The 15,211-nt window shown below is 46.9% G+C and overlaps 3 protein-coding genes and 1 pseudogene across 3 annotated transcripts; 2 read left to right on the top strand and 2 right to left on the bottom strand.

Moving 5' to 3' along the window:
- The first annotated feature begins 1,882 nt into the window (after positions 1-1,882).
- LOC123405700 lies at positions 1,883-3,694 on the top strand. The gene is made up of 5 exons (XM_045099291.1): positions 1,883-1,963; positions 2,125-2,199; positions 2,403-2,894; positions 3,243-3,605; positions 3,671-3,694. The coding sequence occupies exons 1-5, from the start codon at positions 1,883-1,885 to the stop codon at positions 3,692-3,694; spliced, it is 1,035 nt and encodes a 344-aa protein (XP_044955226.1).
- A 5,175-nt stretch (positions 3,695-8,869) lies between these two features.
- On the bottom strand, positions 8,870-9,972 carry LOC123405699 (1,4-dihydroxy-2-naphthoyl-CoA thioesterase 1-like). Its single transcript, XM_045099290.1, has 3 exons — positions 9,878-9,972; positions 9,191-9,401; positions 8,870-9,058 (listed from the first exon to the last, which is right to left on the bottom strand). The coding sequence occupies exons 1-3, from the start codon at positions 9,970-9,972 to the stop codon at positions 8,870-8,872; spliced, it is 495 nt and encodes a 164-aa protein (XP_044955225.1).
- A 143-nt stretch (positions 9,973-10,115) lies between these two features.
- LOC123405698 lies at positions 10,116-11,144 on the top strand (annotated as a pseudogene).
- A 300-nt stretch (positions 11,145-11,444) lies between these two features.
- Positions 11,445-14,566, bottom strand: LOC123401409 (cation/H(+) antiporter 15-like). Its single transcript, XM_045095195.1, has 3 exons — positions 14,140-14,566; positions 13,017-14,036; positions 11,445-12,922 (listed from the first exon to the last, which is right to left on the bottom strand). The coding sequence occupies exons 1-3, from the start codon at positions 14,389-14,391 to the stop codon at positions 11,603-11,605; spliced, it is 2,592 nt and encodes an 863-aa protein (XP_044951130.1). The 5' UTR covers positions 14,392-14,566; the 3' UTR covers positions 11,445-11,602.
- Positions 14,567-15,211: the final 645 nt, after the last annotated feature.

Below are 15,211 nucleotides of genomic sequence, written 5' to 3'. Positions count from 1 at the left end.
TATTGAAACTATTAGAAAACCAAGTCGAAGGAGGGAAAATTGACATCGAAAAAGAGAGACGAGAGAACGTGGACAGCTGAGGAGGAGAGGTTACTTATTGACATTCTACATAACATGAATGATTCTTCTTGGAAAGTAGATACTGGTCACAAGTCTGGATATCTAACCTACATTGAGAAGAAAATGGCTAAAGTGCTACCGCATGCTGATCTTAAAGCGGATCCACACATCAGGTCTAAAGTTAAGATTTTGAAGAAGCAACTTTCATATGTTCTGGAAATTATGCAAAATGGTAGTGGGTTTGGATGGGATGATGAGAAGAAGATGGTAACTGGAGATAGGGAGACGTATATGGGCTGGGCAAAGGTACAATTTGTAAATAAATTTGCTTTGTTTCATGTTATTTTCAACTGCAATTTAGTTTCTAATGGAAACTCATGCTCTTTTTTGCAGTCTCGTGAGGGAGCAGGTCCTTTGTACATGAAGCCTATGGTTAACTTTGACAAGCTATGTGAGGTATATGCTACTGATTTGGCTAAAGGAGGGATTGCTAAAGGTCCAGGTGAAAAAGAAATCATAAAAGATGGATCAACAGTAGATGCACAACCTACTAGCAAACCACCCAAGGAGAATCTTCCTGAATCAAATGAGAACACAAGCCCATCAGGTGGTTCTAGGCATGGTCGTAAGAGAACATACCCCGGTGATGATGCACTTGAGTCAGGTCTTGTAAGTGTGTCGAATACAATTGCAAAGTTTTTGGAAGCTGAGCAAGACAATGCTAAAACCATGAATGGTTTGCAGAGGGCATTTATGCACGACTCACAAGTTCATGAGCAAACATCAGCCAATAGAACCAAGTTACTTGATATTCTCCAGAATCTTGAAGGTCTCTCAACCGAAGAGGTTGTAATGGCTATTCGTGTCATTGGTGGTGATGCTGGAAAGACAGAGCTTTTCATCAATTTGCGTGATGATTACAAAGTGGTGTTTGTTCGCCAGGAGCTCGAGGCGGCCAAAAATAAGTGAATATTCAGATTTATAATTCTGGATTCATAGTTTTATCTTTTAGCTCTGGACTACTCTTTTGCTTTTAAACTCAACATCTGATGCTTCTCAATTTATTTTACATTGCCTCACTCTAAAATGGTGTTTGTATCCAGTTTGTTAACTTTGTATACTGACCATCATTTTTTACTTGGCCTTGATCAATTCATATTATGTAGCTACTAAATAGTATCATTAACAACTCCCATTCCAACACCCCTGAACCAAACAAAGAAAAATTATTTTCTAACAAATTCCCACCCTACACCAAACGTGGGATTGGGAGTAACAGTCCACTTCCCATGTATAATCCCTCAGCCAATTCCCCCTTAAAAATTCCCATTCCCTTTCCCTCGTATTACCAAACACGCTGTCAGCATAATCATGTCGGAATTGGACCATGGTAATGCATGAATTTTTGTGATTTCTCTCTGCACTGGTTTTTTTTTTCGTTTCCTACAGGAGTCTTTATATCGTTGCGTCTCGCTTTCTTGAAAAGGATCTGTGAATCGGGGCACCTATTTCTATCCGTTGCTACTTTAAAGTCGGGGTCAATAGTTGTTAGTCACGACCCTCAGATCTGGAGGTGGTCCTCATGTCAACATCTCAACTTCTGATTGAAACCGGGCTTAATTTGCTGCGCCCCGTTTTATTGTCGCAATCTTTTTCTTGACTGTTTCATTTGAAATATAAAGTCCCGTTTTCCCTTCATGGTCATAGGGTTCACTATTTAACCATTGTTTGTTCTACAACACACTACCTACAGTGTAAATTTGTAATCTTTTATGGAGTGTAAATTTGAGATTAGAGATCCTTTGTTTCAGAGGAAGGGACAATGGAAGTGAAATCTAAGGCCAGTTTAAAGGACCCATCTGTTAAAAGTCCTTTTAAATTTGACTTCAAGAAGTTTCGGGAGGTATTGTAACTACCCATCTCTATGATCTTCCTTGCCCTTCTATTTTCTTTCTTTATTGCTGGCTTTGCCATTATCTCTTTCAGATTATTTTTCAACAGTATGCTTTGTTTGCCAGGTTCATACCAAATGATATAACTTGTCTTTGACATTATCGCTTTCAGGATATTTTTCAAGAGTATGCTTTGATTGCCCGGTCCATGCCGAATGATATAATCACCCAAGATCCTACTCCTAAGGTTTTTCCCGCCTTACACAAAATTCTGTTTTGCCATATTAGTTAATTGTTTAGTGTCTATCCTTTAGTATTATTAAGTTGTCTACTGAAAAACATGTTTTTGGTTGTCAAAATACACTTCAACAGGATTTTGTTTATTTTGTTGTGTTTTTTTAATGGGATAACTGATCTCCTTTCACCTTTTCTCAACTGTGCATGATTTAGTCGCTACGTGCGGTCTTCTACGAACTAACTCCCCAGTTGTGGCCCATCCTAGAAAAGGATAGTGTCCGGTGCTTACTCAACTTATTGGTGAGCAAGGGGGGTATAACATGGAAGCATAGCATCACCTCACAAACCTTAACTTACATGATCAGTTATGATGCTTTACGATGTGCAAAAGTTATATTGGAGGGCAAGGCACCAAGGCTCAATGGATACCATGCCAATCCCAACTGCATTAACCCATATGGATACTTCCCGCTCCATGAAGCTGCTGAAAGGTTTTCTGTTGACATGATCAAGTTACTCTTCCGTCATGGTGCATCAGCCAATGTACGCACAGTCGGGGATGACATCATTGAGAACCTACTCCCACTCCATGTCGCGGTCGAGAATACTTGTCTGCATAAGTATTTGGAGGATAATTTAGTTCCACACCAGAACCGTCAGGATTATATCTACAAGATTATCCATCTGCTATGCATGCCTGAAATGGTTTGTTTCACTTCCCTCTATACACAAAGTGGTTTTGCAGCATTACATAAATAAAAGGAAGCTTCCGTATTGTCATAGATCATGAATTGCTGTTAATAAGTTGATAATGATACCAAAGGACTAGAATATTACATCTCCAGTTGCCAGATATTGAATTGTTCTCCTTATATTTTTTATGTATCCATCTGTTGGTGAACATTCTTCTTTAGAGACTTGTAGTCAGCAATTCTATTCTGTTCAGCTTTTTTTTTGCCCTGTTGATTATCCCAAATTGTTCTGTACCACTTATTTGCATACATATGCTTAAAGGCTCTAAGATTTATTTTTTATGTGGTGATTCTTTTACAGAAAATCTTTTTGGATACAATTAGACTGCTAGCAGAAAGAACAGATAATCTAGTTGATGAGATATGGAATTACGTGAAGGATGGAAAACTTGTCCAGTCTGCAGTTTTACTTCTGTCAGCTCAAGCACAAATCCGCGGGGGCTGTTCCTCCAGAAGTAACGGCAATAATAAGAGAGATGGGTTTGATGTTATCATGTGTCATATAGTTAGGCATTTTCTTACCCTAAGGTTGGAGAAGAAAAATGCAAATACACGGAAGCTGCGCGAGGAAGAAAGAATATTTATGGAGTATACGGGCCTGCTTGTTGATATTATATCCCAAGCTGGTGAAGCCCTTTCTGCATACATTCAGGCACATTCAGAGGTACCACCTTTCTTATCTATTGTAGTTGTAGTTCTTAAATTTTTAATATCTATATTACATTATAGGAAGATGTCTTTGAAAGATCATGAACTAACTGTGGCAAGAATAATGCTAGTACTTAGCATGTCTATTGAGAGAAAAGCACCAATACTCGTTTGTTTAACAGACTTCTATGGTATGATTTTGTTTCGGAATACTATCTCCATGTACTTTGCAAAAATCTATTTGATTTATAAAGTTGAGATTTGAGTAAAGGAAGAATGGTTTAATTGTTACTGATATCTAATTATCTATACCCCATTTAGTATAGTGACCCTGCATCTACAGTGTCCCATTTAGTAGATGGGGATAACTATGTTGGTTTACTATCCTCCAACTGAATAAAAGGACACAGAATACAATATTGGTTTATTATCTTTCTTTCCTCTCAGTCCCCTCTTTCTTATGCCAACCTATAGATGGTCTAGTCAGTAGGCGGCATTCCAGGATTTGACTGCATCCATCATAAAGAAGCAAATAGCATGAGTACTATTGGATGGCATGCGGCAAAAGCACCAGGTATATAGAAGCATGGAAGGAGGCTTTTCTACCACCCTTGTTAAACCAATGCTTCTAGCATCTTCGCCTGTAATGTTTATTTTTGAAAAATCTTCAAGTCTTCAGTTCTAAGAAATTCTTTGTGCCGAGCACAAAGAAAATCTACATGTCAGAACTTCTGCCCAGGTGGTCATTAAGAGAACTTCGATACTTTTTTTTTGGTGAAGTTTGAGAAAGGATGCGTAAACTCTGGACACATGTAAACCAACAACAACAACAACAAAGCCTTCAGTCCCAAACTAGTTGAAGTAGTGCATTTGCACACATGGGAACTTATTTTTAGAAATGGAACATGTGAACTTATTACTTAGTCAGAATGGGGCTGTCTTCTTTAGTCCAGCTATCCATCTACAATTTAAATGATGCAATCAACTTATGTAAATGCTGCAACTGACATACATGAATGTTACAAAGATTTGGTAGCATCAGTAAAGAAAATTGATGTAGAGACGGACCCATTCAATATTGCAGTTTAAAAGAGAAAGAGAAGGTGAGAATATATTGTTCTCGGGTGATAAAGAGGTAAGGAAATCACAACAGCTGATAGTTAGTTTCCTCAAGGAATTAATCTAGAAGCAGCTCAAATAGCAATTCTTGCTAGTAAATGGACACATATATTTCTAGTAAATGTTGGAACCCGATATATATAGAGCAGGAACCTTCTAATGTCAGCTGTTGTGCTGCAATTCTTGCAAGTAAATGGACACATATATTTCTAGTAAATGTTGGAACCCGATATATATAGAGCAGGAACCTGCTAATGGTACTTCCAGCATTTCCTTAATACCCAAGAGACAAAAAGGTTTCTCAGCCGCATTATAACATCTATGTTAAACTTTCATGTTGCACATCTAAATTTGGACACAACCATGCAGAAGATAAAGTAGAGGGTGTACCTAAGGTTGTCTAGAATCCAGATCGTAGTGGGATCTGTGGACATTTTATCGTCCAAGAACTGCATGGTCACAAACGACACAAGTTCATAGGGAGCTTGTCGTCCTTGCGATCTCCACAGGCAGCTGCACCAGCGTGGGGGACATAACAGGATCGAATTAATCAGTTCACAGTGTGAGGGATGATCTCCACAGGCAGCAACACAAGTTCCATTACAGCCAAAGGCCGAAACCATGAGATTCATCAGTTCTATCAAAATTATTCAAAAAGACCTTCACTATGCTGCCCCTATGCCAATGCTGCTACACAGTCGGTTTCTTGATGAATACCAGGAATCAACAATGGCATTGGCTAGATCAAATACTTCAGGAACACAAGCTTAATGACTTGAACATCATTTTTTGACACTGAAGTCGAAGGATTTTCCTGGAGTCCCATTGAGCAAGACTGAAGAGTGACCAGAGGACATAATGAGTTCAATCTAGTGTACTCCCTCCGGTGCTTTTTATCCAGTGCATAAGGCTCTTCGGAGTGCTCCACCTTGTTCGGTGCTAAGGATGCCATGTAGGCGAAAAATCTGTTATGGCACTATAGTTAAGAGGAGAGAGATGAGTTTGATGACCTCAGGAAAAAACAATGTCAAGCGCGGGAACCAACATTGGTGCGGTTGTTTATCTATGATTATTGTATACCTTGTTTTCTCATGACATTAGTTCAGAAAGGTTTGTCAATTTGCTACTTTAGAAGTTATAGAAGATCCCTATCAGTTTTAACATGAATTTCTCTTTTGAACCAAATAATTATTAAGTTAGCTCATTTTTCTCGTCATTGAATTTCCTTGTGATGTCTCCATCGCTTGCTCTCCTTATAAAGCTTTTTTTATAGCATGCACTTAGTTTTTTTTTTTAGAAAATGAGCTGAAGATTTTAAAAGCACAAGTATTTGTTTGAATGTGTATGTTTGCTTTTATGTTGTCTTCAGGTTAGTGTCATAGACTCATAGCTACTGTGATTTTTTCCTTCCATTAGCCCGATGGAGAGAGGCTGTCTATGGATGCCATTATAGTGATCTGAGAAAGGTGTGATAGCTCCCGGGTGCCTAGGCACCCTCTATGAACAGTAAAATTAAAAAATTAGAAAACAAAATTAAAAAAATCTGAAACTTTGCATCATCAACGATGATGATCAAACTTTGTAGGTTCCTACAAGTTTTCATGCCAAAAAACTATTCGAGGAGCTAAAAATCCACTCTCTAAATCAAATCCAAGTTTTCATAAGGAGTACGAAGAAATCGACCAAATCCTGTTCGGCGCTTAAGGCGCTGAACATAGGCCATCTCGTACACGGCACGTATGTGCTGTTTTGCCAGTTGTCAAGCAATCCGACCCAATAAAAAACGCTTGGTCGACAGGGGTTGCACCCACAACAAGTCGAAATTATCATGCCTATTCAGTGAAACTTCTAGAAGCTCCTTGGTCCGGTTTTTGGAAACTTCCAGCCAGGTTTTTTCTTCTTTTCTCTTCCTTCTGGATTATTGCTCAATGGTTTTTTTTCTCTGGTTTTCTATTTTGGTTTTCTTGTTTCTTTCCTTTTCTATTTCTTTTTTTTTCGTTTTCTTGTTCTTTTTCTTTTAAAATTGCATTTGTTTTTTTATTTGATGAACCTTTTGAAAATTGCAAACATTATCTCCAAATTTGTGAACTTCTTTTGTTTTATCAAATTTTCTGAATATGCCATTTTTTTAATTGGCAAACTTGCTTTGAATTCATTTAAATTTTGCGATCTTCTACTGATTTTTTTTGGTTTTTCGAGGAGAACGTTTTTCTCTGGGTTTTTCTGATTTCCTTTTTTATTTTTAATTCATTTAATTTTCATAGTTTGTAAAATTTATAAACATTTTTAAAATTTGTGAACAATTTTTTTTCAAACTTTAGAACTTTTTGTTAAATCTGTGAATTTTCTCAAATTTGTGTACTGAGATTTAGCAATCCCGGGGTGTGGAAAGGTCTCAGCCAGTCAAGTAATGTAACACGTGAAAAAAAAACTGTTTTTAGGGATCTTAATATAAGATCTGTAGAATATAGCATCGACTAAGACATCCACTGAGATTTGGCAAGACCAATTCATGAGATCTTACGTAGAGTATTTTTTAAGAACAAGTATATTTTTCGTCCCTCAATTTTTTTAAAAGTGTAGCAATGGTCCTTCAACATCAAATCCAGCAAAACTAGGTCCCTCAACTTTAAATATCGGATAAGTTTAGTCCCTCAGATGGTTTCCGTCCAGTGTGAATAGTACAGATATGAACAATAAATTAGAAATAATAGCAAAAAATCAAAATAATCTGAAATTGTATGACATCGAAGATACTCAGGTGGGTGCAAAAATTAGTCATGTTTGATCGTTCAGAGAGCTCGAGGCAAAAAAAAGAACATAAGTCGGCTCTATCATAAACATTAACTTCAAAAAACAGCAAACAAAATAAAAAAAAAACTGTAATTTGTTGGAATCCATGATCCTTGGGTGAGCAAGGTGCATGTCAATTTTTGTGTCAAATGATATTGAAGTTGCTCGTGGCAAAATAAGCAAAATAGTGTACGTGTACGGGACGTGTATTTTTGGCTCCCGGGAGCATACGCTCCCTAATGAACAGTAAAATCAAAAATAAATAGTAGATAAGTTTTAAAAATTCTGATTTTTTTTTTGTAGATGTTCATATTAGTGTGGTAAGTGTGCTTGTCAAATTTCATGCCATATGGGATAGTGGTGCTTCGTTGGTGGAAAAACAAAAATTAAGTGTAACATTTGGAGGTAAAAGTTGTCGTTCGACTTGTTCATTTTGCACAAGTCAAAATACTTAAGTTTTTGACCTGTAAATTTGTATGTGCCATTTGAGCGTGACAACGAACACATGTATATTTTTAAAAAAAATTGACATTTGTAAAATACATTTTGAACATGCAGGATCATTTGCTCCCAAGAGCCAAAATGAATATCCGACGTGTACGTGCCATTTCAGGAGGTTTCCAAACACCACAATCTCCTCCGATGTTATTTGAGCACGAATTTTTTCATGCACCTTGCGCAACTGAGCTTCTTCGACGCCAAAAAAACCTTTTTTTTTAATTCACTGTTTATCATAGAACAGGTTTACTTTTGTTTTTTGCCCCAAGCTCCTCGAAATACGGAACATGACAAAAATCCGCATGCACCTTGGGCACCCAAGTGTTTTTTATGTCATAAAATTTCAGTTTTTTAATCTGTTGGCTATTTTTTTGAATTTACTACTAGCAAAATGGCCCGTGCGTTGCAACGGGAGAAAAAACATAATCTTCCATGATGATGATCATATTATCTTCACACATCATCGCTTGATTTTGAAATTTTGTGCATAAATGCAAGAAAATGTTTCTTCTTTTAAATTTATTCACAAGTTGAAGCAATCTTTACATTTTAAAAAATATATATCATGGTTGTCAAAAATCTTACAAATACTATCTCCAGGTGATTGTTATCTTACACAATCCCAAGCCTTTGGTTCAATCAAAAGCTCAATTTCACACGTCGCCTTGTCCTAACTGCCTTCCGGTCAAATAAATTGTTTGTCAAGCTAGCTTTACAACAGGTATTTTTGGTAGCAATTTTTTTATTGTTTTTTTGCAAAACTTGCTTCATGTGTTATTTTAAAACTGGAGATAGTATTTGTAGATATTTTATTTGTCAAAAATTATGTAGTAAATGTACACATCGAGATGATAATGATACTACGAGTAGCTACAGTTTGCTGGTGGGGGTGGTTGTTGATGCAGCTCCGGCGGCGTACTTCTTGAGGGCGTCGCCGGCGTGGTGCAGGTTGTCCGGCACAGGCAGGTTGCAGAGCAGAGTGACCCTGGACTCGGCGATCTGCGGGCCCTTCTTCCCCTTCTCCGACGGGTCCATCTTCCAGAGCTTCACCTCCCACACCTATCCAAACCCAATCGGTTCCGGTCAGCCCCTCAAAATCTAGTTCCACGTCCGATTGAGCAAGCAAGCAAAGCTGGAGCAAGGTTGATGGCGAGGCGATTAACAGGAAGGCGACGGACGAGGGGCGCAGACCTGGGTGGAGCGTCCGAGGTGGACGGGGACGGCGCGCGCGAGGACGACGTCGCCGAGGGCGGCGCTGCGGAAGTGGTTGATGGCGAGGTGCACGCCGACGACGCGGCTGTACCCGGACGCCATGTGCGCGCCCATGCTGGCCAGGCCCTTCGACACCAGCGCCGACACGCCGCCGCGAGGGGAGTAGGAGTTGGGGGAAGGGGCAGGAAAACTAAAAAAGAAAAAGCAAAAACAGAGTGCAGAGGGAATCGAACCTGGGTCTTCAGCTAAGAAGAGCAAGGCTCTCTCCATCCTGCTAGTCCTTTACTATGGACATAATATGGCGGCATAGGTTCAAATAATACGTGCGGGCCGGTGAAAGAAAAAACTGAATCGTTTTTTAACTTACGGGTGGCATTGGTGGGTAATTTTGATCAACTTCAGGGGCAATTTCGATGACGTACGGACAGAAGTTATCCGTGCTTTATTAGTAGGTAAAGATTAGAAAGAGATTAGGGAGAGATAGCAAGGCACGTACGGCAGCACAAAAGTTAAAGATGTTGTGTGGGTACTTGGTAGTACGTGGCGCACAGCATATATGAAATGCCACGTGTAGCATTGCCTAGAAAAAAGGCCACATGTAGCATCGCAACCAAACACTTGGTCTGCATGTGCCCATGTTTCCTTTGGTCAAAAAGATGACTCCACCTGGGAGCAGAGCAGACAGCCAGAGACCACCTGTTCGCCATCTCTCCATGCACGGCGCTACGCGCGCTCCTTCCAAACTCCGCCGACGCATCCATCTCCGCCGCCCCAACTCCCGCCGCCGCATTTACTCCCACCCGCCGCGGTTTTTGGCTACTTAACTACTTGGCGTCCGCAGTAACGCGTCCATGGAGCAGCCTGGAATGAGCTCTGCTTGATCCCCTTCGACCGGCCAGGGGGAATGGTGAAGCTTGCGACGGCAAGGGAGGCGCGGCTGTACGGGCCGGCGCTGGCAGTGCGCCGGTGGGAGTACATCAACGCCGGCGCGTACATGTTCGGGACCCTGCTCCTGGCCGCGGGGCTCGCGGCGCTGTGCGCGTCCGAGGGCGGTGTTAGCCCCAGGGGACGCCGGGCTCGCCGTGGCCGGCGTGGCGCTGGCCGTGGTGGCGGCCGTGAACGCGCACGACCTGGGGGGGCACCTTGCCGGCGTGGACTGCCGCGTGGGCCTCGCCCGGTTCGACCCCCAGCTCGGCCTCGTCGAGCTCCTCGCCCCCGCGCTCCACGCCGCCGGCTGCGTCCTCGCCATCGTCGGCCTCGCGCTGCAGCTCTTCTCCAAGGTGAGTGAGTGTGCACCGTCGACAACCACAATCACCGCTGAGCTCGGCGATTGCTTCAACTGACCGACTGCTGCATTTTCGTGTTGATGGTGGAGCAGGGCGACAGGTTAGAGAGGCGCGCGGCCGACGCCCTGCTCGCCGGCGCGGTGCTCTGGATCCTGGGCTCGGTGCTCAGCTCGTGCCAGACGGACGAGCGCGCCGACAGCCGCGCGCAGCTGCTGCAGTCCAGCGTGCAGGTCCCGGTCCTCCTCGGCAACCTGCTCTTCCTCGTCGCGGCCGTCCTCCACCGCCGCGGTGAGCCCACCCTGCCAGGCGAGAGCGAGAGGTGGATTAGCCTGTGCGGGAGCGTGCTGTGGGTGGCGGACGCATTGTTCAACGTGCTCAAGGTGTTCGTGATGCACCAGAGCGACGCGCCGCGGCTGGAGAAGCTCCGCGGCGGCGCGCAGGAGCGGCTCGCCCGGGACCGTGAGGGCCGCGTGCCGCTCGTTTGGAGACGCCGCACCCGGCTGCACATGGGGCCGTGGCGGAGGAGGCGTCGGGCGGGGGCGCAGGGGGCGCAGATCCACCACATCCCTGGACCGGTGGAGGACAGGGGCTGTTTTAAAAAAACGAAACGTTTTTTTCCACTTAAGAAAGGACTGCGGATTGATTAACTGAAAATGGAGGGACTTTTTCGTAAAAATGCCACGACGGACGACCAGAAACCCTATTTGCTTTATTGTTAGGGAGAGATATTCATTGTTGTACTGTTCATGTCAGACTAAAACCATCGAAGGGACTAAACTTATCTGGTTTTGAAAGTTCAGGGACCATTTCTAAACTTTCAAAAGAGTTGAAGGACCAAAAATATACTTGTCCCTATTTTTTAATATGTTATACTATGTCACTTGCTTAAGTGTTAGCCAATAAATCGTTCTCAACAAAGCTAAGCTAGTTCATGAGATCTTAATTTTCTGTATGCTTCTGACTGGATTAATTTTTTGAATGTCACACAAATTAGCATCAGTCGACTGATCATTCGACAATCGACACTCCCTAATTCCCCTGCAAAAATTAGGCGCTCCCTAATTAATCAATGTGCTACTGTAGCAAGCATTTCCAGGCTATACTATCAAAGCATAAAGTCAGCTTGTTGTCGTGGGCGCCTTGGCGGGTGCCCCGTCCTCATGCCGGCCTCCTGCGCCGACACGGCGGGCTCTAGTGCCGGCAAGACGGCCTCGCCGACAGCAAATTCGGAAGACGTCGTCGCCGCCGCCGACGCCGATGCCGGCGCCCTCCCGTAGGACTGCACCACCAGCACGGACGCCTTCGTCTGGAAGTCCTTGGACACGAGCAGGTCCCCGATCGGCCCCAGCTCCGGGCACTCGCTCCAGTCCGACATCCCCGCCGTCAGTGCCGACGCCCCCGGCGTCTTGCTCACCAGGAAAAGGTCCTTCCCAGCCGCCTCCACGTTCCGTATCTCCGCCACCATCTCGTTGGCGTTGAACACCCCCCTCTCGCAGTACTCCACGCCGGCGCCGCCACTGTTAGCTCGGTCAAGGAACTCCCGCATGCACCCGTCGTCGGCCTTGCGCTCCTTGAGAGCGTCGAACTCGCTCGACGTCATGCTGCCGGCCCTGCCCTTCTGGACGAAGCGCATCACGGTGAGGTCGACGGCCGGGTTGCGCGCCATGCGTGTGGCCAGGGCCACCACCTCGCGGTCGTCGCGCCCGCCGAAGAAGAGCGCCGCCACGCGGCACCCGCCGGCTCCGCCCGGCACGGTGACGCCGCTGCCGAAGCCTCGGTCGACGAGAATGGCCACCGTGCATGGCGAGCAGGACTGCACGCTGGCGTTCAGCGACTGGATCGCCGGGTGGGACACCTCCATGCCTCCGTCCACCGACCGGTGCTTGTGGAATGGGAGCACGATGAGCGCCGAGTGCTGGTCCTCGGCAGCGGCGGTGATATCCTCGTGCATGGACGCGTACGGCGACACGGCAGCCATGGTGCGCGCCATGACGCCGCCTGCCGCGTGGTTGTCCACGTAAGCCATGAAGGCGTGGGCGATGTGCTTGAACTGCATCTCCACGTGGCTCCGGCCCTGGTCCGAAACATCAGAGGAAGAGGAGGCTGGGGCAGAGGCGTTGATCAAGAGGAGAGCCGAGGCGCGGCCGGCGAACTCGATGAGGTGAAGGGCGTGCACGGCGACGGGCGAGCGCCGCGAGGGCGACAGGACGTCGACCAGCGTGATGGCCGCGGGGGCGTCGCGGGGCATGTGCACGCAAGCGAGCACGCGGATCTCAGCGTCCGGCTGCGGCCACGCCACGGTGCGCCGCTTGTAGAAGACAAGCCGGCGTGCCGGCTTCACAACCATGGTCAGCAACGGGCTCACCAGCGCCGTGATCAGCGCCGACATGAACACCAGCACCGTGAACGATTGGTCACTCATGATCTGCAACCACCAGAGAAAGACACGCATAGTTTAGCAACAAAATTAGTTCAAAAATTATACACTACAATCCTAGAATCGACTTGGTAATTGAAACCTTTTTGTTTCTTGCAATGTTGAGGATGACGAGCTCGATGATCCCCTTGGTGTTGAGCAGGAGCCCAATGGACGTGCCGTCGTGCAGTGGCATGCCGAACCCCACGGCCACACCGATGCAAGCGACCACCTTCAACACCGACGCGCCCATGGCAGCGCTCATCAGCAGCACAGCGGCCTCCATGCTAGTAACTTTGGAGGTGTCCGTGCGGAGGCCGGACATGGCGAAGAAGAGCGGGAGTAGCGTCCCCACCACGTAGTCCTCCACCTTCTCCACAAGCTCCACACCGACGGGCCCGTTGGGCACGGCGAGCCCGAATACGAAGGCCCCAAAGATGACGTGTGTGCCCCCGGCGTCCGCCACGAGAGCTGCCACCATGACGCCCACAAGCACGGCGCACTCCCGATCCTCGCCGACTACCTCCCCCTCGGTGGTTGCGCGTTGCGCCAGCCGCAAGAGCGCGGGCCGGACCAGGAGGACACTCACGCCGAAGATGACAAGCCCCGACAGGAGCGTCCACACGGATGGGAGCAACCCACCGCCCTCCGCGTACAAGAGCGCCGTGGCGACGGTGAGCCCGGTCCACGCGAGAGTGTCGTTGATGAGGGCGGTGGAGAGCGTGATCTGGCCGACGTCGGTGCCGGCGAGCTTGAGCTCGGCGATGTTGCGGGCGAGCACGGAGAAGGCGGTGGAGGCGAAGGTGGACCCGAGGAAGATGGGAAAGGAGAGTCTGTTGAGGAAGTCAGCATTCTGACGGGCATCGTCGGTGCTGAGGGCGATGTAGCCGGTCGCGGCGCCGATGAGGAAAGGCAGGAGTGCTGACGCACCGGCGAACCAGAAGCTCCGGAAGCCGGCACGGGTGATGGTGGGGACCTCGATCTCGACGCCGATGGTGAAGGTGTAGTAGACGAGGCCGAGGAGGGCCATGGAGTCGAGGATGAAGATGCTGCGCGCGGGGAAGACGATGTCGGTGAAGTGCGGGAGCCGGCCCAGCACCGAGGGCCCGAGAACGAAGCCGCCCTGCAGGCAAGGCATTGGCGCATGAAAAACAGTTCAGCCGTCGTTGCCGCCATGGATGATGATGGAAGACGCATGCATGCGGTGATCATGGAGACGTACGTACGAGTATCTCCGAGATGTAGCGGGGGAGGCCGAGCGGGGAGAGGAGGAGGGTGGCGGCGCGGGTGGTGAAGGTGATGAGCAGCATCTGGAAGAGGATGAGCGGGAGGGAGAAGTCGAGAGGGTTGTCGCCGGTCCAGATGCCGCTCATGGTGATCTTGCTCGGGTAGAAGCAGGAGAGGTGCGTCCTGTTGGGCGACACCAGGTGCTCCCATAGGTCCACCAGAGGGTCGCTCACCGCCGGCTGCGTCGTCATCGATCGTTCCCGTCCTCGGCCGTTCTACCAGCTCCAACCCCGGCGACGGACGGCCCGACGGTGGCGGCGGCTTCACGATCGACGGTGACGTAGCGACCGTCCGATGCACTGCATGCCGGGGACGGAGAAGCTGCGGCGTGGAGTGATTGTTGGGCCGTAGTTTTGATTGAGCTCGTCGTTTCAGCCGGATGCATGCATCGCCATGTTGTGCATAACGACATGCCGTTGCCATCGGAAGCGGGCCGTGAGTGGTTTCCCACACCACATGCATACATGCAGCTGCAGTGTGAATCAATTTTTCGTATCAATCTCCACCGTTCTCTTTCCTTTTGAACCGTGATAGATGATCCAACTACTTGATTCACCCTGCAGAACAATCACCGGCGGATGATCCAATTTTCCTAGGGTCCTGATAATGCCCTGTGTGGTGGAAGCAATATCTAGAGGGTGTTTGTTTTCAGGGACTTATTGGTTTTGGGACTTAAAAAAGTCCCTATAAGTCACACCTAAACCAAACACAAGGGACTTATTGGGACTTATCAAATAAGACTCTCTAGTAGGAGCTTATTGGGACTTATTGTTGGTTAGGCCCGCGGAAGTCGATCCAGTGGCCGCCGCCCTGCCCCTCGTCGCTCGCACCGCCCCAATCGCCGCCGGCCGCCCGCCCCGTCGCCGCCCCGCCCCGTCGCCACCCGGCCGCCGCCCCGTCGCCGCCCGGTTCGTCCCCCCGTCGTCCCGTTTTCTGCAACATGGACTTATAAGTCCCTGTAAACAAACAGGTAGGGACTCGGGACTTATAAGTCCCTGTAAACAAACAGGT

This window comes from Hordeum vulgare, chromosome 6H (genome assembly GCF_904849725.1).
Source record: "Hordeum vulgare subsp. vulgare chromosome 6H, MorexV3_pseudomolecules_assembly, whole genome shotgun sequence".
NCBI lineage: Eukaryota > Viridiplantae > Streptophyta > Magnoliopsida > Poales > Poaceae > Hordeum > Hordeum vulgare.
Note: the sequence above shows the minus strand (reverse complement) of the source record. Positions and strands in the feature narration are given on the sequence as shown.